Consider the following 24,775-nt stretch of genomic DNA (forward strand, 5'->3'; position numbering starts at 1 on the left):
ACACTTTGGTTGAAGAAATGAAAGGGTTGACTATTTTCTAAATGGAGAAAAAATACAAAAATCTAAGGCACAAAGAGATTTGCGAGTCTTTGTGCAGGATTCCCTAAAGGTTCATTTTCAGGTTCAGTCTGTGGTGAGGAAGGCAAGTGATTCCAGGATTCAACAGCTTGTCATATGAAGAGTGTTTGATGGCTCTGGGCCTGTAGTCACTGGAATTTAGAGGGAGGATAGGTGACCTCATTGAAACCTTTCGAATGGTGGAACATTTCAATATGTGGGTGTGGAGAGGAAGTTTGTATCCTATGGTGGGAGTGCCTGGGACCAGAAGGCACAGCCTCAAAAAAAAAAAAAAAAAAAAAAAAAAAAAAAAAAAAAAAAAAAGGGACGTTCTTTTAGATGGAGTTGAGGAGGAATTTCTTTAGCCCGAGAATGGTGAATCTGTGTGGAATTCTTTGCCACGGGCAGCTGTGGAGGCCAAGTCTTTATGTATGTTTAAGGCAGAGGTTGATAGATTCTTGATTAGTTAGGGCATGAAGGGATATGGAGAGAAGACAGGAGATTGGGGCTGAGAGAAATAGATCAGTCATGATGAAATGGCAGAGCAGACTTAATGGGCCAAATGACCTAATTCTGTTCCTGTATCTTAGGATCTTAAACGTTCTTGATGCCAGTAATGCAGTGGGCAATTTTGACGACTCATTGTAGTGCCTTCCTGTCCGCCGCATTGTCAATTTGTTGACAATGACAATCGTGCTAGATTTGCCTAGCTCAATATCTAAAGTATTGCAATCACTTGAGTCGAGCATGATTTTCTCCTAAGGGACTGTCTATCAGTGGAGCTTCAGAGAGACAAATCCATAATCCACATGTAAATCTGGGATGTTAGGATGGATTCCCTTAATGGAGAAAGCTGTATGTGATTTTTTTTTTTTTTTTTTTTAGTTTAGCGTGAGGAGGGCAGCCACCACCATGGTCTTTGACAGACGGGGTGAGGGTCCAGTGCCATTGAGTGCAAGGTGACTGGGGACCCTTCACTGTTACAGTCTTCCTCCCCCTTTACTGCCATTGTGATGTGTCATCATCTTCAGCCTGCTCCACTGTGGAGGTCTTGAAAGTAATAGGACCATAAAACAGGAGCAGACTTATGCCATTCAGCCCATCGAGTCTGCTTCACCATTCCATCATGACTAATTATTGTCCCTCTCAAGCCTATTCTCCTGACTTCTCACCATATCCCTTCATATCCTGACTAATCTAAGAATCTATCAATCTCCGCCTTAAGTATATCCAATGACTTGGCCTCCACAGACGCCTGTGATAGTGAACTCCACAGACTCGCCATTCTCCAGTTAAAGAAGTCCCTTCTCATGTGCGGTTGTGGTTTCAGAGATGTCCTCTCTTGGGGCGAGACAGGACAGCACACTGAAGAATTTACTGAACTGCCTCACTCAAGCCAGCAGAGGAAGTTCTTCAGCCTCACTATGCTACGTACCAGACTTGATATCAAATCCTGACAACATCTGCCTCCTGGATATCGGTGAGACCCAATGTAGGTTGGGAGACCACTTCGCGAGCACCTACAGAAGAAGTCCGCCAGAAGAAGCAGGATCTCCCAGTGGCCACCCATTTTAATTCTGCTTTCCATTCTATTTCCCACCCCCTTTTTCTTCTCCCACCTTGTCTCCTTGCCTGTCGGTCACCTCCCTCTAGTGCTCTTCTTTCTCCCCCCCCCCCCCCCCCACTACTTCCTTCCATGGCCTTTTGTTCTCTCCTATTAGATTCCCCCTTCTCCATCCCTGTATCTCTTTTACCAATCAACTTCCTAGTTCTTTACTTCAGCCCCCCTTCCCAGTTTCACCTACCACCTTGTGTTTCTCCCTCCCCTCCCCCCCCCCCCCATCTTTTAAATCTACTCCTCATCTTTTTCTTCCCCCTCTGGTCCCGCTGAAGGGTCTCAGCCTGAAATATCGCCTGTACTATTTTCCATAGATGCTGCCTGGCCTGCTGAGTTTGTCCAGCATTTTGTGTGTGTGTTGCTTGGATTTCCAGCATCTGCAGATTTTCTCTTGTTTGTGAATATCTTCATAAATCTCCTCTGCACTCTTTCCAGCTTACTGTCATCTTTCTTACAGCAGGACGGACAAAAAAGCGCACTACGTTTAAAAGTTGGGATGTTATTTTGTGGTTATACAAGATATCAGCGAGACTGCCTTTGGAAGATTATACACAAACTGTTGAAGGCCAGTGTGCTGAAAGCTTACTCCACCAACTCGTCTAGCTGTGATGCCACTTTCAGGGAAGTGTGTACTTGTACTCACAGGTCCCTTTGTTCTACAACACTTGGGAAATCCAAATTGTTGAAGTCAGGTTTATTGTCATCTGCACAAGTCCATGCCTGCACAGGTGTAATAAAAACACTTCCTTTCTGCAGCATCTTCGCCTCCACAATCACATTGCTGAACAGCCCAAGATCGCTCCTGCACCATTGTACTTTAATGATATTTATTTGAGTTGCGCTGTACTGCTACCATAGAACAACACACTTTACATCATACGGTAGAAGCCATGCATCTGTTTATTGATCTGCATTGTACTTTGCGTTTATTGCATTTATTATGGTAGTCATGTGGTGTGGGGCGCAGAAAAAACACAGGGTTTAGTTATGTATACATACATTGTTTAGGGCAGTTTAGAGCTGGGGGCCAATGGGTGTGATATCTTTTGACTGCTTAATTGCATTTGAAATCACTTAACTCTATTTAACTTTGCTTAAGTATATTATTATCTCTAGTTCTGTAAGTATCATTGCTTTGAGATTGTATGTTTTACTAATTACTAATGAAGGATCAAATACATTCCTTGATGTTTTGAACATTATTGGACTGTATCAGAGGGTGCATCATACAGGATAACTCCCCGTGGTTGGTCTTTAACAGTGGTGTTGGTGTTTGACTAGCAGCTACGAAATACAGTGATAGTATATTTGATTCTGATCATCACATTGTATCAGCAGCATTCACGGGGGAAAAAGTCAATTAAACATAAACTATACACAATTTTTACAAGAAAGAACACAATTAGTACAAAGCCACGTTTTAGTGCAAAGTAATTGAGATGATCATAGTGAAGCTGTACTGTGGTGATTAGAGTTGTCTCTGTTGGTTCAAGAGCTGAATGGTTGATGGGAAGTAGCTGTTCCTGAACCTGGTGGTGTGGGGCTTGGGGCTTCTGTACCTCCTGACTGTTGGTAGCTGCGAGAAGGTGGCATGGCCCAGATGGTGGGCATCTTTGACAATGGGCGTTGCCGTCTTGAGGCAGCACCTCCTGTAGATGCTACCAATGGTGGGGAGGGATGTGCCCGTGATGTATTGGGCTATGCCTACCACTCTCTGCAGCCTCTTGCATTCCTGTGCGTTCAGATTTCCATACCAGACAAAGCGGGATTCATCTCCTACGTTGATCCTACTAATTTGATTTCCCAGACCACATATTGTGTAAGACACCCCATAATTACACTTGCACTAGATTTATAGGCAGTTATACACAAGCCTCCCTTTATTTTGTACGTACGGAATTCTTTCACATCCCAGCTCTCTATTTAAGATTTAAGTTTGCACGCAAACATGCAGTGAAATGTTAGTGACCAAATTGCCCAAAGGACTGTTGGGGGCAGCCCCAAATGTCAGCACATATTCCGGCACCAACATAGCATCCCCACAATGCTTGGCACAACAACACAGAGCACAACAAGCGACAAAACAACAGCTAAACGAGGCCTTTTCCTCCCTTCCCCCTCTTCCCATGCACTTACACAGTCAGTGCTCCAAACCAAGAACAGGCCGTCTTTGGCCACTAGCCTCTGGCAGACTTAGACTCACAGACACTGGGCTTTTGACTTCTCCAGTGGACTCACGGACTTGGGGTTCTGGCCTTCAGGCCTGAATGTCCGGACTTCCAATCGACCCTCAGGCTTTGATCATTGTTATGAAGCCAGAATTTGCTGATGAGGACCCCAAACTCCTGACGCACTGATGACAGGACCTTGATTATGCTGGTTGCTTTCCTGATACAGAGGGAGGTGTAGATGGAAAATGAAGGAATGGGGATACTGGTTTCCATGATGTGCTGACCTGTGAGCCATTTCTTGTGATCTTGTGCAGAGCTGTTGCTGCACCAAGACTTGATGCATATGGATAGGATGCTTTTTTGCATATGTTAGAACTGGTGTGTCTTGGCAGGGACGTACCGAGCAGCTTCATGTGAGTAGCTTTCTTGTGTCCGATGTGGGAAGGTGAGGTTCAGAAACAGTGTGGGGGGGTTCACTCCTCCAGGGACAGGGTGAGGTGGTTTAAAGGGAATGCTGGGTGAACACCGGGGGTGGGGGGGGGAGAGAGAGAGAGAGAGACAGAGACAGAAGGAGCTGGATATAGAACAGAAACTCTGGTTTAGAGGGGTGGAAATGGCCTTGAGGTTTACTACAGTCAAGATCACCGTGTCAGATGTGACATCAGTTTTTGCACTGAGCAGCTGTTTGCATGTTCACTGGCTGAAGAGACTGATTACTGTTTGATCGGGTTTCATCTTTGTCACCAACAGCCTGAGGTGTTGGCAGAGATACACAAGAGGTGGCAACGAGATGCAGAAACCTGAGTCCGTAAGACAATGGAGCAGAATTAGGCCCATTTCATCATGGTTGATTTATTATTCCTCTCAACACCGTTCTCCCGCCTTCTCCCAGTAACCTTTTGATGGTCGGATTAATCAAGAACCTATCAACCTTCATTTTAAATATACCCCAAGACTTGGCTTCCATAGCCGTCAGTGGCAATGAATTGCACTGATTTGCTACCCTCTGGCTAAAGAAGTTCATCCCCAATTCTGTTCTAAATGGACGTCTCTCTACTCTGAGGCTGCGCCCTCTGATCCTAGACTCGCCCACTGTAGGAGAAACGGTCTCCACATCCACTCTATCGAGGCTTTCAATGTTCAATGTATTTAAATTGGATAGCCCTTCATTCTTCTGAGCTCCAGTGAGTACAGGTCCAGAGCCATCAAACTCTCCTCATATGTTAACCCTTTATTGCCCAAATTATTCTTCTGAACTTCCTCTGGATTCCCTCCACTGCCAGTACTTTTTTTTTTTCCTTAGATAACAGGCCTAAAACCAATCACAAAACTCCAAGTATGGTCTAACCATTGCCTTGTAGAGCCTCAGCACTGTATCCTTGCTTTTGTATTCTAGTCCTCTCAAAATGAATACTAGCATGGCATTTGCCTTCCTTACCACAGACTCACCCTGCAAGTTAACTTTTAAGGAATCCTGCAAGAGGACTTGCAAGTCCTTTTGCACCTCTCATTTTTATATTTTCTCCTTGTTTACAAAATAGTCTATGCCTTACTCCTTCTACCAAAGTGGATGACCACACAACTTCCCTATACTACATTTCACCTGCCACTTTGCCCATCCTCACAATCTGTCCAAGTCCTTCTGCAGACTCGCCACATCCTGAACACTACCTGCCCCTCCATCTACCTTTTGTATTGTCTGCAAACATGGCCACAAAGCCATCAATCCTGTCATCCAAATCAGTGACATATAATGTGAAAAGGAATGGTCCCAATATCGACTCCTGCAGCACATCACTCTTACTGGCAGCGAAGTACAATAGATCTCCTTTATTCCCACAATTTTCATGTTGCTAATCAGCCAATGCTCTCTCTGTGCTAGAATCTTTCCTGTAGTACCATGGGCTCTTAGCTTGTTAAGCAGCCTCATATGTGGCACCTTGTCAAAGGCTTTTTGAAAATCTAACTTAACAACATTTGCTGACTCTCCTTTGTCTATTCTGCCTATTATTTCCTCAAAGATTTCCAACAGATTTGTCAGGCAACATTTCCTCATAAGGAAATCATGCTGACTTTGACCTATTTTATCATGCTCCAAGTACCCCAAAACTTCATCTTTAATAATGGACTCCAACATCTTCTCAACCACTGACGTCAGGCTAACTGGCCTATAATTTCCTTTCTTCTGCCTCCCACCTTTCTTAGAGTGCAATTTTTCAGTCCTCCGGAACCATTCTGGAACCTAGTGATTCTTTAAAAAAAATCACTACTAATGCCCCCAGAATCTCTTCAGCTACCTCTTTCTGAATCCTGGAATATTGTCCATCTGATCCAGGTGATCTAGCTACCTTCAGATCTTTCAGCTTCTCAAGCACTTTCACTTTCACTGTCAGTATTAGCAACGACACTCACTTCTACCCCCTGACGTTCTCGAATTTCTTGCATATTGCTAGTATCTTCCACAGTGAAGACTGGTGAAACCTGGAGGGGGAGTGATCCCTGTGGAAAGCAGAAAGTGAGAATGGGGGGGGGTGGGGGAAGAGAAAAATGCGTTTGGTGGTGTGATCCCGTTGGAGGTGATGGATGTTTCGGGGAATTATGTGCTGGACATGGAAACTGGTGGAATGGTAGTGACTCCCTTGTCCATTTGTCCCTCCCCACTGATCTCCCATCTAGCACGTCCTTGCAAGTGGAACAAATGCTATACCTGCCCTGCACCTCTCTTACTACCATTCAGGGCCCTGAACGGTCCTTCCACTTCATCCATGAGTCTGTTGCGGTCATTTACTGGGTTTGGTGCTCCTGGTGTGGCCTCCTGTATAAGACCTGACATAGATTGGGAGACTGTGTCGCTGAGCATCTATGCTCTGTCTGCTAGAACAAACAGGATCTCCTAGTGGCCGCCCATTTTAATTCCACTTCCCCTTCCCATTCTGATATGTCCATCTATGGCCTCCTCCACTGTGGCCTCATCACAACACTTGGGTTGGAGAAGCAACACCTTGTATTCCATTTGGATAGCCTCTAACCTGATGGCATGAGCATTGATTTCTGTAATTTTGGTAATGCCCCCAAACCCTCCACACGCCCCCCTCCCCACTTCTCCATTTCCCATCCCCTTTTTCCTCTCTCACCTCATCTCCTTGCCCACCCATCACCTCCCTCTGGTGCTCCTTCCTCCTTTTTCTTTCTTCAATGGCCTCCTGTCTCTTTCACCAATCAACTTCCCAGCTCTTTGCTTCATCCCTCCCCCTCCAGGTTTCACCTATCACCTGGTGTTTCTCTCCCCTCCTCCCCGCCACCTTTTAAATCTACTCCACAGGTACTTTTCTCCAGCCCTGCTGAAGGGCTTCGGCTCAAAACACCGACTGTACTTTTTTCCATAGATGTTTCCTGGCCTGCTGAGTTCCTCCAGCATTTTGTGTGTGTTGCTCAGATTTCCATCATCTGCAGATTTTCTTTTGTGTGTGATTTAAATACATCTCTAGTGTTATTTTCCAGTTGCCCAATATTTACTCTCGCTTCTCTTTTACACTTTATATATCTAAAAAAAAGTTCTGGTATCCTTTTCAATGTTATTGACTAGCTTACCTTCACATTTCATCTTTTCACTCCTTATAGTTATTTTTAGTTACCTTTTTATTTTTGAAAGCTTCCCAATCCTCTAATTTCCCATAAATTTTGCTATATTGTATGCCCTCTTACTTTAATGTTGGCTTTGAATTCCCTTGTCAGACATGATTACCTCATCTTCCCTTTAGGATATTGTCCATTATTGACAATATTCTTGTGGACCGGCTGAACTGCGGGGGGGGGGGGGGGGTCGGGTTGCCAACGGACAAGAGCAGCAGTCAAATACGTTGTGTTTACCCCAAGAAAGACTACCATGACCATGAAGCCTTGCGCGGGCACCTGTGTGCCCATGCATGTGCGTGCCGATTTTTTTTCCTACAAATTGTTTTTGGCGATCCTGTTCGGGGGTGTGGGGGGTGTTAATCACGACTGGAATATAGGTGATAAGTGCCTAAAGCACTCAATTTTGTTTCTAAAAGGGTTTATCTAACGAATTTAATATTAAACACAGCGCATATTTTCCTCGCATGAATATAGTGATAAGTCAATTATCAGGGGAGCTTGAAGTAAGTATTGAACGAACTTCCAGTAGAAGTTGTAGAGACAGGTTCGATATTATCGTTTAAAGAAAAATTGGATAGGTATATGGACAGGAAAGGAATGGAGGGTTATGGGCTGAGTGCAGGTCGGTGGGACTAGGTGAGGGTGAGAGTAAGAGTTCGGCACGGACTAGAAGAGCAGAGATGGCCTGTTTCCATGGTGTTTATGATTATATAAGTCAATAGCATCATAACATTTTAAGTAACGTTTGGATATTAAACACACAGCGCATATTTTCCTCGTATGAATATATAAAATCATTGCAACACACAAATATCGCTGAGTCAGTGGGAGACCTAAGCTTGTTTCCCTGCAACAAGACAGTGCCATTGAGGGGTGATGGGAGACAGCGATACTCGAAGGAGGTTCCTTATGTCCAGTCTATTCCGCAATTTAGTTTTAGTTGCATTCATCGCAGAGATATGTTGGAAATGGAAGCAACGTTTTCAGTGCTTTCGTGGCTGTCTCAGGATATTCAGCCTTGACTTTGATCCAGAATGCCGACAGATGTTATGTCAAACATACTTTTCAGCCCGCCGTCATTTGCAAACTCGGAGTTGATCTCCTACCCACGCTGACATGGATGACACGCGGGTAATGACCTCGCATACATAATGACTTCGTGTGCGTTCAAGTTCAACAGTGGGCGTGACAGGGAATGAGGAAAGGTGCAGCTGACTCATATCGCCAAATCGTATCGTTTCCTCGCAGCCTGGTAGCACATGCTTTGCGGCTCGGTGGTTGGGGACCGCTGCTGTATACCAACTGCCCCATTCCCAGCCCTACCAGTCCAGTTCCCATCCTTCTGTCAACTTAGCTTAAGCCCTTCCCAACAGCTTTGGCAATTGTGAGCAGCTTAGAGCCCTGATCTGAGAAATGATGTGCTATCATTGGAGAGGGTCAAGAAGAGGTTCATGAGAATAATTCCCAAGAATGAAAGGGTTAACGTATGATAGCTCTGGGCCTACGCTTACTGGAGTTTAGAAGAATGAGAAAGGTTTCAAGGAGATCCAATTGAATGTTGAAAGGCCTAGATAGAGAGGATTTGGAGAGGATGTTTCCAGTTGAGGGAGAGTCCAGGACCAGAGGGCACAGCCTCAGAATAGAAGGATATCCATTTAGAGAAGAGACGAGGATTTTCTTTAGCCAGAAGTAGTGAATCTGTGGCAATAAATTCCACAGATGTCTGTGGAGGCCAAGTCATTGGGTATATTGGGTAGGCTGTACCCTCCAAATATCCGGACCTCCCTCTCAGTTTTTTTTTTTTGCACTACCTTACTTTCCCTTTTCTATATTCTATTTATGATTTATAATTTAAATTTTTAATATTTACTATCGATTTGTAATCCAGGGAGCGCGAGGCGCAGAATCAAATATCGCTGTGATGATTGTACGCTCTAGTATCAATTGTTTGGCGACAATAAAGTAAAGTATACTTAAAGTGAAGGTTAATAGGTTCTTGATTAGTCAGGGCGTCCACGGTTATCGGGAGTGGCAGGAGACTGGTGTTGAGAGGAAACGTAAATCAGTCATGACGGAATAATGAAGGGAACTCAATGGGCCAAATGGCCTAATTCTGCTCCGAAATATTATGGTCTTGTGGCCTAACACAGGGAGCTTCTCTGCTCCCCTTCGGTTAAACCCCAGCACCTGGTTGGGCAGATAACGCACCTGTCACGGCTGCTGAGCCACATACTTCAACTATTACAAAGATCTAAACCAGATTAACTGGTTCCCTTCTTAATCTGCATTCAAATTAGCTCAACCTGCTAACACGTAGTCACGGATTGAATTGCAAACTTCAAAATGTATTGTGATGGAGGCAGTGCTTTATAAATGCAGGTTTAGAGTCAAGCAACAGAACATTGCAGCACAGTGCAGGCTCCTTGACCCACGACGTTGTGCCACCCTTTTGTCCTGCTCCAAGATCAATCTGACCCGTCTCTCCTACATAGTCCCCCATTATTCCATCATCCATGTGCCTACTTACTTATTGAGATACAGCATGGAACAGACTCAGCAGGTCAGGCAGCATCTATGGAGTTTGAAGTTTAACTAGGTAAATTAAACTTCAAAGTTTATCTATGAAAACCCTACACCCTAATCCAACAGCAGTCAAGGGGAGACCATGTAAACCCCACACAGACAGCGTCCGAAGTCAGGATTGAACCTGGATCTCTGGCGCTGCAAGGCAGCAGCTCTACAGGCGGCCCTGCTGTGTGGTCCTTTGTGCTGCTGCCTCTACATAGTAATCTGAAATGAATTTGGTCAATCAGCCTGTTGTTGGGCACTGAGTGCAGTGGCCAACTGCTCACGTTTGATGAGGTCACAATGACATTAAAATGACGAATGAGTCCAAGAAGAAACAGCATAACCCTTTTAATTCATACAACCATGAAGCTGTTAACTTGGAAATCTCTGGGAGGAAGGGGAGGGGGCATAATGTGTGAAACATAACCTACTCGTTCCCAGCCCTCACTGAAATACCTCGCTATTCCAGTCCAATGGGATCCGGGGGGGGGGGGGGGGGAGTCACGAGAATGATCCTGGGAATGAAAGCATTAGGATATGAGGAGCAATTGATGGCTCTGGGCCTGTACTCGCTGGATTTCAGAAAAGTGAGGGGGGGGAATCTCATTGAACCCTATCATATTGAAAAGCCTAGACAGAGTAGATGCGGAGAGGATGCTCCCTAAAATGGGGGAGTCTAGGACAGCCTCAGAAAGGAAGGACATTCATTTAGAATAGAGATGATGAGGAATTTCTTTAGCCAGAGGAGGATGAATTTGTGGAATTCATTGCCACAAACCACTGTGGAGGCCTAGTCATTGAGTATATTTAAAGATATTCAGAGATTAATAGGTCCTTGATTAGCCAGGGCATCAAAGGTTACGAGAATGGGGTTCAGAGGGATAATAAATCCTCCATGGAGGAACAGACTCAATGGGCCAAATGGCCTCACTGCTCCTATGTCTTATGGTTTTATAATGAACACGGGATGCTGTTGGGAAGCATGTAAAGCTAATAACTTAACACTGGACAAACAAAGGCATAGATTATATTTTATCTTTGTGAATGCTTCAGTCATTTCGTGGGCTGTTCTTTACCAGCAGCTGTCAGGATGTTGATCAGAAGCCAAGTTTGGAGAGCAGGCGGGCAGGGTACATTCCTCAGAGTTCACATGTAAATCACTGGCGTGTGGACAGTAAAGCACTGCCTATTGAACTGCTGGAGACGCAAGGCTTCTCACCCCGCTCTGCTGAAAAGCCTCCTGACTTCAGAAAAATGTTTGCTCGATTTGATTCTACTGTCTGGATGTGTCTCTGTTTGCCTGTTTTAAATAGCTTTTGTTTAGACCTTGAGACATAGGAGCAAAATGATGCCATTCAGCCCATCACATCTTCTCTATCATTCAATCATATCTGATTGCATTTATTTATTGATTGAGATACAGTACAGAACAGGCCCTATTAGCACTTTAAGCCTGCTGCCCTACAATCCCCCAATTTAACCCTACCCTAATCACAGGACAGTTTACAATGACCAATTAACCTACCAACCAGTACAACTTTGGACTGTGGGAGGAAACCAGATTGCCCAGAGGAGCAACAGGAATTCTGCAGATGCTGGAAATTCAAGCAACACACATAAATGTTGCTGGTGAACGCAGCAGGCCAGGCAGCATCTCTAGGAAGAGGTGCAGTCGACGTTTCAGGCCGAGACCCTTCCATTCTGATGCTGTGCCCTTTGGTCCTAGACTCTCACACAGTTGGAAACATTTTCTCCATGTCCATTCTATCTAGGTCTGTCAACAAATCATTCTTGCTGTAATGTTTTAATAGCACTCTGCACCGAAGGGTGTGCGTTTGATCTGTGTTCTGTGTTTTGCTCATTGTCCAGCTGTGCCTGGGACAAGCTTCCAACAGTTCTCTGGGGACCGTGAAATGTGACTCTGTACCAGAACAGAGCCTCAAATGTGTGGATGTACAGGACTTTGTAGTTTACCAATCCATGTTGGGATCATTAAAAATAAAATAAATATTCGTATAAAATTTGTATTTTATTTCGAGATGCAGCATAGTTTCAGCCCAATAAGCCCACACACCCAATTGCACACGTGACCTACAAACCCACTGGGAGGGAACCAGAACACCAGGGGAAACCCCGCGATCATGGCAAAAATATACAAACCCCATGACAGGAATTGAGCATGGGTTGTGGCTGCTGTGAACCGTTATGCCAACTGTGCCACCTGAACTGAATGCCATTATTATAAACCCGTAGTCCTTTGCTAATTTTAAATAGAAATGAGGAGATAGAACTAGGAAGGTGGAACTCAACAAGTCGTGCAGCATCTGTGGAGGGAAAAGAATGGGCCTGATTCAGGGCATTAACCTGAAATAGACAATTCCTTTCCTCAGACTGAGTGCCTGCAACAGATTGTCTGTTGTCCCAGGGTTCCAGCACTTGAAGTCTCTTGTGTCAAAAGTTCTGCTGCAGGAGCTCACCGAGCTGAGCAGCATCTGTAGGAGGAAAGAAATTGCCGATGTTTTGGTTTGGAAAGGCAACTTGAAATGTCGGGATTGCTCTGATGGGAGCTTGTTACAGACCTCGTAGGCCAGATGGCCTCCTTGTGTCACTGATGGATGGATCTCATTCAAACAGCATCATGGTGGTGTGGCGGGTAGTACTGCCTCAGCTCCGCCACTCCGGGCTGGACCCTGATCTTGGGAGCAGTCTGCGTGGAGTTTAGATGGAATTGCATGAATTTCTCACGTGGTGCTCCGGATTTCCTCCATCTACCAAGGACGTGCAGTTAAAATAGTCTCTGTGATTCGCTGCTCAATCTCAAAAAGGAAGGTGACTGGTGTGTAAGAGAGGAAAAAGTCACAGAGCCAAATTGAAGAAAGGAAGGGATTAATACTATTGGGTTAATATTGTCACATGGTGGGTGGGGAAGGGAAGTGAAGTGAGAAGCTGGGAGGTGATGGATGGAAAGGTGAAAGGCTGAAGAAGGAATTTGATAGTAAATCATGGGGGAAAAGAGAAGGAGGGTGGGTGCTGATAGGCAGGTAAAGGGAAACGAGGGGGTCCAGAGTGGGGGACTGAACAGGGAAGGAAGAGGGAGAAAAATTACCAGAAGTCAGAATAATCTGGTATTGGCTTGTTATTATCACGTGGTTGGAGAGTGGAGGGTGGTGGATTGAAGTGAGAAGTTGGGAGGTGACAGGTGGAAAAGGTGGAGGGCTGACAAAGGAAGAATCTGATATGAGAGGAGAGTGGACCATGGAAGAAAGGGGAAGAGAAGGGGAACCAAGGTGGAAGTGATGGTCAGGTGAGAAGGTTCATAGTTTCCTCTTGACCTGCTGAATTCCTCCAACATTTTGTGTGTTTTGCTCAAGATTTGCAGCATCTGCAGAATGATTGGATAGATAGTCCTCCACCCCGCCCCCCCCCCCCAACCCCAATGCTAAGGTTGTGTAAAACTGGCTTTAAGGTGAGAGGGGAAATATTTAAAAGGATCTGAGAAATGAGCTTTTCCACCGATGGTGGTGTGTATGTGTGGAATGAACTGCTAGAGAAAGTGGTAAAGGATCAGGTCCTATCGGTGTTTAAAAAATAAAAAGTTTTGGACAGGTATGTGAAGAGGGAAGTTTCATCAGTTCATTGGTTCCATTTGATATCAGAGAATGTATACAATATACAACCTGGAATTCTTGCTCTTCACAGGCATCCATGAAAACAAAAGAGTACCTGAAAGGATGAGTGACAGTTCAAAAGTTAAAACCCTAAACCCCCTCCACCCCCCCACACACAAGCAACAGCAAAGCATCAATCCTCCCCCTTCCTCACCTACTTCAGCAAAAAGCATCAGTACCATCCACCCACCAAGCAAGCAACAGCAAAGCCCCCAGAGGGACCATGATCTGCAGTACAACAAAAACTAATCATTCACATGACAACTTGATACACCACAGGTGTGCTCTCTCCCTGATAAAGGGCCAGAGAAGTGTCACACAGTGAGAAGGGAGACCAACAAAAAAAAAACAACTCGCTGATTACAAGGTTAAAGTCTGCTCCATCACTTCTTTAGATTTCTCTAACTCGAGAATCGGCGGCAAACTCTTCCCCTCTAACGGGGATGGGGGGGGGGGGGTCTGTTTTCTGAGTACAGAGACCTCCAACAACTTATCCGCTGTTCCCGTATCGCTGTAAAGAATCACAGTTTGAGTGCATCTGCAAGTCAAGGGCACAGAGAGAACTTTATCCAGCTTGAAAAGAAAAAAAGAGACTAAATGTAGAAATTAAGTTGTTTCTACAGATGAGCTTGAAGAAGCTGTTCTCTAGTGCCATTGTAGTTCCACCCATTAACATAGATGGGCATCTCAATCAGCATGGGAGAGTTGGGCTGAAAGGCCTGTTTCAGCACTTGAACAATGAAAATATTGTTTTGCTTTCACTGCCAAAGCATTTAAACAATAAGCAACTCACGCAAAATGCTGGAGAAACTCAGTAGGTCAGGCAGCGTCTATGGAAATGAATGTCAATGTTTCTGACAAAGACTCTTCTTCAGTTCTTGTTTAATTAATATGGTTGTGTTGACAAACAGACTGACTGATGAAACAGAAGGAACCAGCAATTCAATGGTTAAGTTGAAATTCCTGTCTCTACACTCTCCAGAAACTGGAGCAGAATGAATGTCCTTCCCGTCTCTAGCCATGTTCTTGCTGACCCTTTATGTCCAGTTTCTCAAAGCCTGTACCAAGATAACACTTTAAACAAAGAATTTTTAGCTTCTCCCGCCCACCTCGCCAAGGACAGCTCCTTGACAATTAATTTCATGGTCTTTGGCCCCAACCAAGCTCTGTCCATTCCTTTACAAAGAACCGGAGGAACGCAGCAGGCCGGGCAGTATCTGTAGAGGGAAATGCAGTTGATATTTCAGGTTGAGACCCTTCATCAGGACTGAAAGTTAGAGGGGAGGTAGCTGGTGGTAGGGGAGAGAAGGGGTGGAGCAAGAGCTGGCAGGTGATAGGTGGATGTGTTCCGTAGGTGTTTAGTAAGGTTCCCCATGACAAGCTCATTCAGAAAGTCAGGAGGCACAGGGATTCAGCAAAACTTGGCTGCATAGATTCAGAATTGATTTGCCTACAGAAGGCAGAGGGTGGTTGTAGATGGAATGTATTCTGCCCTGTGTTTGGTGACCGGGGTGTTCCATGGGAATTTGTTCTGGAACCTCTGCTGTTTGAGATTTTTATAAATGACTTGGATGAGGAAGTGGAAGGGTGGGTTAGTAAGACTGCTGATGACACAAAGGTTGGTGGAGTTGTGGAAAGTGTAGAAAGTTGTCATAGGTTACAACAGGGCATTGATGGGATGCAGACCTGGCTGAGAAGTGGTCAATAGAGTTCAATCAGAAAGGTGCGAAGTGATTCACTTTGGAAAGTCAAATGTGGAGACAGAATACAGGGTTAATAGTAGGATTGTTAGAAGTGTGGAGGATCAGAGGGATCTTGGAATCCATGTTCGCAGATTCCTCAAAGTTGATATTTTAGTTGGTAGGGTGGTTAAGAAGGAATGCAGTGTGTTGGCCTTCATTAGTCAGTGGATTGAGTTCAAGAGCCCTGAGGTAATATTACAACTCTATAAAGTCTTGTTTAGACCACACTTGGAGTATTGTGTTCAGTTCTGGTCACCTCATTATAGGAAGAATGTGGAAGTTTTAGAAAGATGCAGTGGAGATTTACCAGGATGCTGCCTGGATCAGAGAGCATGCCTTGTGCGGATAGGTTGAGTGAGCTCGAGCTTTTCTCCTTGGAGGAGGAGGAGGAGGATGAGAGGCAAATTGACAGATGTGTACAAGATGATAAGAGGCATAGATTGAGCAGATTGAGGGACTTTTTCCCCAAGGTGGAAATGGAAAATATGAAGGGACATAATTTTAAGGTGGTTGGAGGAATGTCTGAGGGAGGCTTTTTACAGAGAGGGTGGTGGATGTGTGGAACGTCCTACCGGGGTGGTGCTACAGGTAGATACAATAGGGCCATTTAAGAGACTCAGATAGGCACATGGATGATAGAAAAATGGAGGGCTACATGGGAGGGAAGGGTTAAGTTAATCTTAAAGTCCATTAAAAGGTTGGCACAACATTCTGGGCCAAAGGACCTGTACTGTGCTGTAATGTTCCATATTCTGTTTGGGGAAAAATACATGAATTAGAAGGATTTGAAGGTCTAATATCCATGTGACAGATATCAGTACAACATGGAACAGATGGGATTAAGGGCCTGTTACTGTGTTGGAGGGCCCTGAGTCTGTCTCTTGCATCTCGTGTGATAATGCAGGTTGCTGTTCTTTCCAGTAATGGAGCTTTCATTTTGCCTCCTCATTGTTTGCAGTGGAAGCATTGGAGGGTTTAATTGAAGAGACGTACTGGCCAAAGTCATGTCCTCAGATGCCAGTCACATGCTCGAAGCAGCCTTGGAACAAATGGATGACATCATTGCAGGTAAGCTCCTGATTGGGTGTAAGGGTGGGTAGTGGAACCAATGAATGATGTCATAGCAGATAAGCTCCTTATTGGGCACTGGGTTGGGTGTTGGAGCCAATGGATGTCATCATAGCAGGTAAGCTCACGATTGGGCACTGGGTTGTGTGGTGTAGCCAGTGGATGAAAAGAGAATTTGCTTTTTGTAGAGTGCCTTTCCCATTCGCTGGATGCTCTAGGGGACACATCCTCAATATACAAACATGTCCCTTTTAGAAGAAATGTAAGGAAGAATTTCTTTAGCCAAAGGGTGATGAATCTTTATCCAGGGGCAGTATGGTAGTGTAGTGGTTAGCACAACACTTTACAGTACTAGCAACCCAGGTTCAATTCCCGCCACTGCCTATAAGGAGTTTGTACATGTTCCCTGTGACTGAATGGGTTTCCTCCAGATGCTCCAGTTTCCTCCCACAGTCAAAAGACCAACCGGTTGGTTAATTGTTCATTGTGAATTTTCCCATGTTTAGGCTATGGTTTAATCGAGGAGGCAGTGTTGGGCACAGCAGAAAGGGCCTACTCTCCAATGTACCTCAATAAAATAAAAAAAATAAAATGAATCTGTGGAATTACTTGTCACACACAGTGTGAAGGTGTATTTAAAGTAGAGGTTGATAGGTTCTTGATTAGTCATGGGGGCCAAAAGTTATGGGGAGAAGGCAGGAGAATTGGGATAATAAATCAGCTGTTATCGAATGGTGGAGCAGACTTGATGGGATGAATGGCCTAATGCTCCTATCTTGCAGTCTTACGGAGTGTTTTGTTGCACCTTGAAGGCCTGTTAGACTCGATTAGTTTTAATGTAGGAATAGGGGAAACAAACCCTTGGCTACACCTGTACAGTGAATTGGAATCAGGGTCATTATCACGAACACGGCGTGAAATTTGTGGTCTTGCAGCAACAGTACAAAACTATATAAATTGGTTACAGTAAATAAATAATAAGCAGAGGAATAGTGAGGCGGTGTTCATGGACCATTCATGGCGGAGGGGAAGAAGCTGTTCCACATACGTTGAGTATGTATCTTCAAGCTCCTGTACTCCCCCGATGGTAGTACTGAGAGGAGGGCATGACCCAGACGGTGATGGTCCTAACTGGGGGACGTGGCCTTCCTGAGGCACTGCCTCTTCAGAATGTTCTTGGCTGTGGGGAGGGTTGTGCGCATGATGGAGATGGTTGAGTCTACAGCGCTCTGCAGCCCCTTGCGGTCCTCTGCTTTGACCCCTCCATACCAGGCAGTGAGGCAACCAGTCAGAACACGCTCCCCCAGAAATCTACAGAAAATAACTGATGAAAGTCGTGCACTGTTGATCATGACTATTTCTTCCATCAGTTTTTCCTGACATTGTAAGATGTTTGAGCTTCTCTTTCCTCAGTACATGTGTCACGAACCTTCTGGGCTTCTAAGTCCACAATTTTCTTTCAATGATTAGGAGCATATTCTGGAATTAATTGATGTATCTGGGGAAAAGAAACAGAATTATCCTTGGGTTAACATCTCAGCCAAAATAAAATTCATATATCTCTCTCTGTGTCTCTCTCATGCACATTCCTTATCATTAGAATCAGAATCAAGTTTATTATCTTGGCATACTATATGTCATGAAATTTGTTTTTTTGCGACAACAGTGCAGTACACAAAAATATCTCGAAGTTACATTAAGGTACCAGCTACCCGCACTCCTGCTCCATTCCCGTACAAACCTCTCCTGCCTTAATTCATCTAAAGATCCACATCATAGGTAGACAGGGGGCGAAGAAGGCATTTGGCACTCTGACCTTCAGTCAGGGCACTGAGGATGGGAGCTGGATGTTATGTTGCAGTTATAGAAAACATTGGTGTAGCCACACTTAGAGTTTCTTGTCTTTAAATCTTTACTAAAACAGGGCAACCAAAACTGTACGCAATACTCCAAGATGCTGGGAACCCATATCAACGCAAAGTTCCTCCAGCGCCTTGTGTGTGTTGCCAAAGATTTAAAAATCTTTATTTGTGATCTGTGCGTCAAAGCGTACAGTGAAATGTGTAGTTTGTGTCAATGACCAGCTCAGTCTGAGGATGTGCTGGGTGCCCTCTGGTATTCTGTCCTCATGGATAGGGGATTTCACAGTTTCACCACTATCCAGACAGCTCAGTAGTGCAGTAAGGAAGCTTTCGCATTGCACCCGTGTTCCATTCTGACTTATTCTGCTGACCATGTGGAGTTTGCAGCAGTTCAAACACCATGGAACCTGAAAACATCAAACAATCAATGTGCAAAAAAAACCAAAGATGCTCCAGTTTCCACCTGCAACCCAAAGTTCTGCTAACAAAATTGGCCATCTAACCTAGTCCCGTTTGATCCATGTCCTTCCAGAGCAGGAGCGCTGCAGACCCCTCAGTTAATGTGTTTGCTCCATGACATAAAAAGGGGTTGGGAACCCCTGCTCTAAATCTTTCCTATCCATGACTGTCATTTAAATGTTGGTAATGTGACAAATAAAGCTAATCTTATCTTAACATGAACATCAAAACAGAGTGAAATGGGTCATTTGTGTCAATGGTCACACAATCTAAGGATTGTGCTGGGGGTAGTCGCAAGTAACACCATGCTTCTGGCACCAACATAGCATGCCCTTAACTGCACCAGCAAGTTCAAAGATCAGACTAAATTTATTATTGATGTACATATGTCACTATATACAACCCTGAGATTTTTTTTAAAGCACACTCAATAAATCCAGCAACCATAACAAAATCAATGAAAGACCTCACCAACAGGGCGGACAACCAGCGTGCAAAAGACAACAAACTGCGCAAATACAAAAAGAAAGAAAAAATAATAATAAATAAATAAGCAAGCAATATCATGAAGATGAGATGAAGAGTCCTTAAAGTGCCACCTTTCGTTCAGCCAGTGATAGTGGTGTCATCAGCAAACTTAAATACAACACAGTGCAAAGTGTGAAGCGAGTGGAACGGGGGTCTAAGCACACAGCCTTGTGCTGATGGAGATGGTGGAGGAGATGTCGCCAGTCTGAACTGATAGGGGTTTCAAAGATTCAAAGTACATTTATTGTCAAAGTATGTATGTAGTATACAACCCCGAGATTCGTCTTCCCACAGCCACGAAACAAAGAAACACCATGGAACCTGAAAACATCAAACAACCAATGTGCAAAAAAAAACAAGTGCACAAAGGGCTGCAAAGCAAATGAAAAACACAGACTATAAACCAGCAAACCACAGTCATTGAACAGTCCGCGAATGTTCTGTTCAGTTCAGCTCAATGTAGAGCTGTGTCGTTCATTGACTGCAGGCCGCAGAGCTGATCTGCCCTGATCAAAATCGCACAAGATGACAAAAAGGAGCGATCAGAAACATATAACTTGAACTGAGTCCAATCCACAAACTGCATCGATTACACCTTGCTCAGGACCCAAAACTCCAGACCATCTAACAAGCAGGTGTACCTAATAAAGTGGCCATGAGTGTATGCTACCACATACTACTACCTTGAGATTCATTTTCTAGCAGGCATTTACAGGAAAATAAAGTGCAACTTATGAAAAATTATAAATAATCAAGACTAACCAGTATCCAATACACAACAGGAGTTCAAAAGTGTGTTTCTTACAGTCTGCAGATTGCAGCGATGACAGTTCAGAAGATGCATAAAAGCATTACTGCATAACACCAGCTCCCATTATATCATGGAACTGTCTCTTGCTCCTAATTTGTATGTTTGTATAATTGGATTTGACCTGGTCGGGTCGTTTGCAGAGAAGCCTTCCTCTGTTCAGCTTGCAGCTGGTAATTTGCAAATTGAAACGACATGACAGATGAATGAATATCACTAATTTCCTTGCCACGATTTAGCAGGTTGGAGTCTCTCACACAGGTAATCTACTTTCATGATGCCAGTTGGTCAGGACGTTGGGAGAACTTCCCTGCCATTAGTGGATAATTCACTCACCTCAACACTGAACTGATCATCAACCCAGGCGGCAGACTCACTTTCAAGGATTCTACCACTGAAGTTCTTAATATTATTTATTTACTTTTTTTTTGTATTTACATAGTTTATGGTGAAGTAGGGTTTGGTGCAAAGAGAGTACAACCCTGGGGAAAGAAAGACTATGTACATTCACTCTACCTGTGTGTCTCATGATTTTGTACACCTCCATAAGATGACCTTATGGAGTCTCCTATGCTCTAAGGAATAAAGTCCAACAACTTCCCACAAGGACTCTCCAACTTCTCCCTATAACTCAGGCCCTCAGTCCTGGCAATAACCACGTAAGTATAATAGATGACCCTGACAGCCTTGCAGGTGAAGTGCCATTCACCTAGGACTGATTAGGGCAGCACAGTTTGTCGGTGATTAGCGCAATCCTTTGACAGTGGCAGCAGTCACTGACTGGGGTTCAGTTCCTGCCCCATCCTGTACCGAGTTTCTACATTCAACCCATGATCGTGTGGGTTTTCTTCCACAGTCCAAAGACATCTGGTTTGGGCTAATGAGCAGTGGGCTTGCGATATCGGCACTGGAGCCTGCCAGTTCTTGCAGGCTGCCCCCAGCACAAACCTTTCTGGTGTGATTTGACCTAAACAATGCATTTATCGGTATGTTTTGAAGTACGTATAACAAATAAAGCTAATCTCTTTAAATGACCTCTGCACTTCGGGCTTAATGGAATCTTTTCTACAGAGGGGTGAACTAATCTACTCGATAATCCAAATGCATTGGGTTAGTGGGCATGGTGACTCCTCACAAAACTCCATATGTCCCCTGTTTTGGCCGTTATGTAAATACAACACTGAATGTTTGCAGACATCCCACGTCTCCCAGGAGTTCCGGGAGTCTCCCACATATCGACAGCGGCTCCCTGATGCCCGCAAGTTATATGCAAATCCCGGAAATAGATTTTTTAAGAGAGGGAGAGGGAGAGGAAAAAAAGGAAAGAAAATGAATGAATCCTGCTTGAAATCTCTTTGTGCTAAGTAGACCTATCAGTTTTCTCTGTGGGCAGGTTTTACAGTTGACCTCTCTCTCTCTCTCTTCCATATTCCATTAGTTCAGTTACTGCTGTCTGTAATGATGCTGAGATCATCCAAACGACTATCGGTTATGAAGTACAAAAGCCTGGCGAAGAAATTCCCAAGGCTGGAGGTGACAACCTGACTACGCGAGGCTGTCCTACACGGGCGGGGCGTGTTGGCGTCTTAAAGGGGATTAGAGCGGGGTGTAAATTGGAGCGAAATTCCAAAATCGTCCACTAAGACATCTTTTAAAAAATGCACTCGCAGCAAGCAAATTCTTCAGATTTTTTTTTCCCTGAAACACTTCGACTTACAGGTACATTGAAGCCCACGATGGGCTGGGTTTAAGCGCAGCTTTTTCAAAAGAAAAGAAAAATTTAATAAATACCAGGCCCCCACTGAGGTGTCATCATTAGGACAGCAAACTCTTTACCTGTGCTGCGCACTTCATATGCATTTTGAATTACACTTTATTAAATAATATGGTAATATATTGTTTTATGTGGTGTGTGTGATATATGTATTGTGGCCACACCGTGGTCCGGACAGAGGTTGTTTCGTTTGTGGACAATCAGCCAGATGAGAATAAACTTGAACTTGAAGATACAGAACTTCTGAATCACTCATTTAAAATCCCCCATTTCCATGTAAGAAAGTAAGTTCTGATCCCGACTATTCGTCGTCGTCGTGGCTATCCCTCGAAGTTGAGGATGATGGCCTTCCATAATGTTGTTGATATTGATCTATAAGAAGTGGCCCACAGAGCGAAGACGCCTGTGCGTGTATTTGTTTAACGTGTACTTGATGTTGCACTCCAAGAAGCACACGATACTTCACAAATCAACCAACTGATTCCAGTGGCATGGAAACCATGACGATTGGAGCTGATGGATTTGTTGTAACCTTCATCCGCCTGTTCCACCGTTGAGGTCTTGGTTGGATTGTTCTTTGTCAGGGGCCGCACCCTTGACCTTACTGCCATGGGTGACCCTACCGGGAGCATAGCTCCAGACGACATTGCTCTCGGGATCACAGGACCACACAAGCTTCTCCACCATGACAAGGTGACAATCCATGGAGAAGTCCTGACTTTGCGTGTGTGTGTGTGGCCAAGTTTGAGACTACAGACATGTATGCGATCGGACATTGTCTGAATGGTCGTTAAGTGGCGCACACCTGTAATAAAGATACACCTTATGCTTTTATTTCTTTTAGGGACCACAATATATTAGGGAGGCTAAGCGCAGGGAAGGTTGCTCAAGTATTTCACAGTTCTTTTCAGCAGAAAACCAAAGTCTGACAGAGGAGGTCACTAGAGCTGAGGTGTACTTTACATCTTTCATCATTGAGCATAACCTGCCATTCCAGGTGTGTAAGCACACGGGCAAGCTATTCAGGAAAATGTTTCCTGATTCAGAAATAGCAAAAAACTATGTCTGCTCATCAACCAAGACAGCAGCTATTGTGAACACGGCACATTAAGACAGAATTCAGAAGTCAGCTGTCTCACAAAACACTTGTGAATCTGATGTCTTGCAAAATTAACAAATTCATTGACACAGACTGCTATGAGGTTGAGACTTCCCGTTGAGACCTCCCTGAAATGAGTTTTTGCAGGATGGGATGTCTGTGTTTGGCAGATATGGGAATAGAATATCGAGTGAGTGCATTGTTCAGACCAAAGGCCCTTTAACACCAAAGTTCAGTTTCCATCACTGCTCAACATCTCGGCTGCAAAGATCTGAGTATGGCCATCAGGGAGTTCTTGACAGTCAAAGCTCTTGGCCTGTCATCCACAAGACGGCCTGTGCCAGTTGTAACGTGGAATACATTCTGAGCAACCACGGTGGTGATTGCTTCACCAGGACGCGGCTTCCAGGGGCAATTCATACACAACACTGGCATCTAGTGGTCAGATTAGTAACTACAGTTCTTGCTGATCACACTCATTCTCTCTGCATTACTCATTCAGTTTCTCTCTCCACCACTTCTCTCACTCTCTCACCTCTCTCTCTCTCTCTCTCTCTCTCTCTCTCTCTCTCTCTCTCTCTCTCTCTCTCTCTCTCTCTCTCTCTCTCTCTCTCTCTCTCTCTCTCTCTCTCTCTCTCTCTCTCTCTCTGCCCCCCTTGCGCTCCCCTCTCCCCCTTCTCTCCTCCACCCCCCTCTCTCCCCCATCTCGACCACCCCCTCATCAACCACCCATCCCCCTCTCCTCCCCCCCCCCCAGAACTGCACGCAATACTCCAAATTAGGCCTCACCCATGTATTGTACAACTTGACCATAACATCCCAATCCCTGTGCTCAATACTTTGATCTATGATGGGCAACGTTCCAGAAGCTGCCTTTATGAATGTATCAGCAAGAGAGATGAGGCTGAGTACAGGACTACGGTAGGAAACTTTGTCACATGGTGTGAGCAGAATTATCTGCAGCGTAATGTGAAAGAGACTAAGGAGCTGGTGGTAGACCTGAGGAGGGCTAAGGCACTGGTGACCCCTGTTTCCATCCAGGGGGTCAGTGTGGACATGGTGGAGGACTATAAATACCTGGGGATACGAATTGACAATAAACTGGACGGGTCAAAGAACACTGAGGCTGTCTACAAGAAGGGGCAGAGCCGTCTCTATTTCCTGAGGAGACTGAGGTCCTTTAACGTCTGCCGGATGATGCTGAGGATGTTCTACGAGTCTGTGGTGGCCAGTGCTATCATGTTTGCTGTTGTGTGCTGGGGCAGCAGGCTGAGGGTAGCAGACACCAAAAGAATCAACAAACTCATTCATAAGGCCAGTGATGTTGTGGGGATGGAACTGGACTCACTGACGGTGGTGTCTGAAAAGAGGATGCTGTCTAAGTTGCATGCCATCTTGCACAATGTCTCCCATCCACTACATAATGTACTGGTTGGGTATAGGAGTACATTCAGCCAGAGACTCGTTCCATCGAGATGCAGCACAGAGTGTCATAGGAGGTCATTCCTGCCTGTGGCCATCAAACTTTACAACTCCTCCCTTGGAGGGTCAGACACCCTGAGCCAATAGGCTGGTCCTGGACTTATTTCCTGGCATAATTTACATATTACTATTTAACTATTTATGGTTTTATTACTATTTATTATTTATGGTGCAACTGTAACAAAAATCCAATTTCCCTGGGGATCAATAAAGTATAAGTATGACTATGACTATG

General features: G+C 44.6%; 1 protein-coding gene across 14 annotated transcripts in view; it reads left to right on the plus strand.

The window, feature by feature from the left end:
* The window catches only part of LOC140205309 (liprin-beta-2-like), a 245,569-nt gene that overhangs the window by 60,475 nt on the left and 160,319 nt on the right, over positions 1–24,775 (plus strand). For all 14 annotated transcript variants that reach the window (XM_072272853.1, XM_072272852.1, XM_072272843.1 and 11 more), the window contains exon 2: positions 16,419–16,528. In XM_072272853.1, coding sequence (XP_072128954.1) covers positions 16,465–16,528 — 64 coding nt within the window. In that variant the 5' untranslated portion in view covers positions 16,419–16,464. The remainder of the gene's footprint in view (positions 1–16,418; positions 16,529–24,775) is intronic.

The sequence above is a fragment of the Mobula birostris genome, chromosome 11, assembly GCF_030028105.1.
Source record: "Mobula birostris isolate sMobBir1 chromosome 11, sMobBir1.hap1, whole genome shotgun sequence".
Classification (NCBI taxonomy): Eukaryota; Metazoa; Chordata; class Chondrichthyes; order Myliobatiformes; family Myliobatidae; genus Mobula; species Mobula birostris.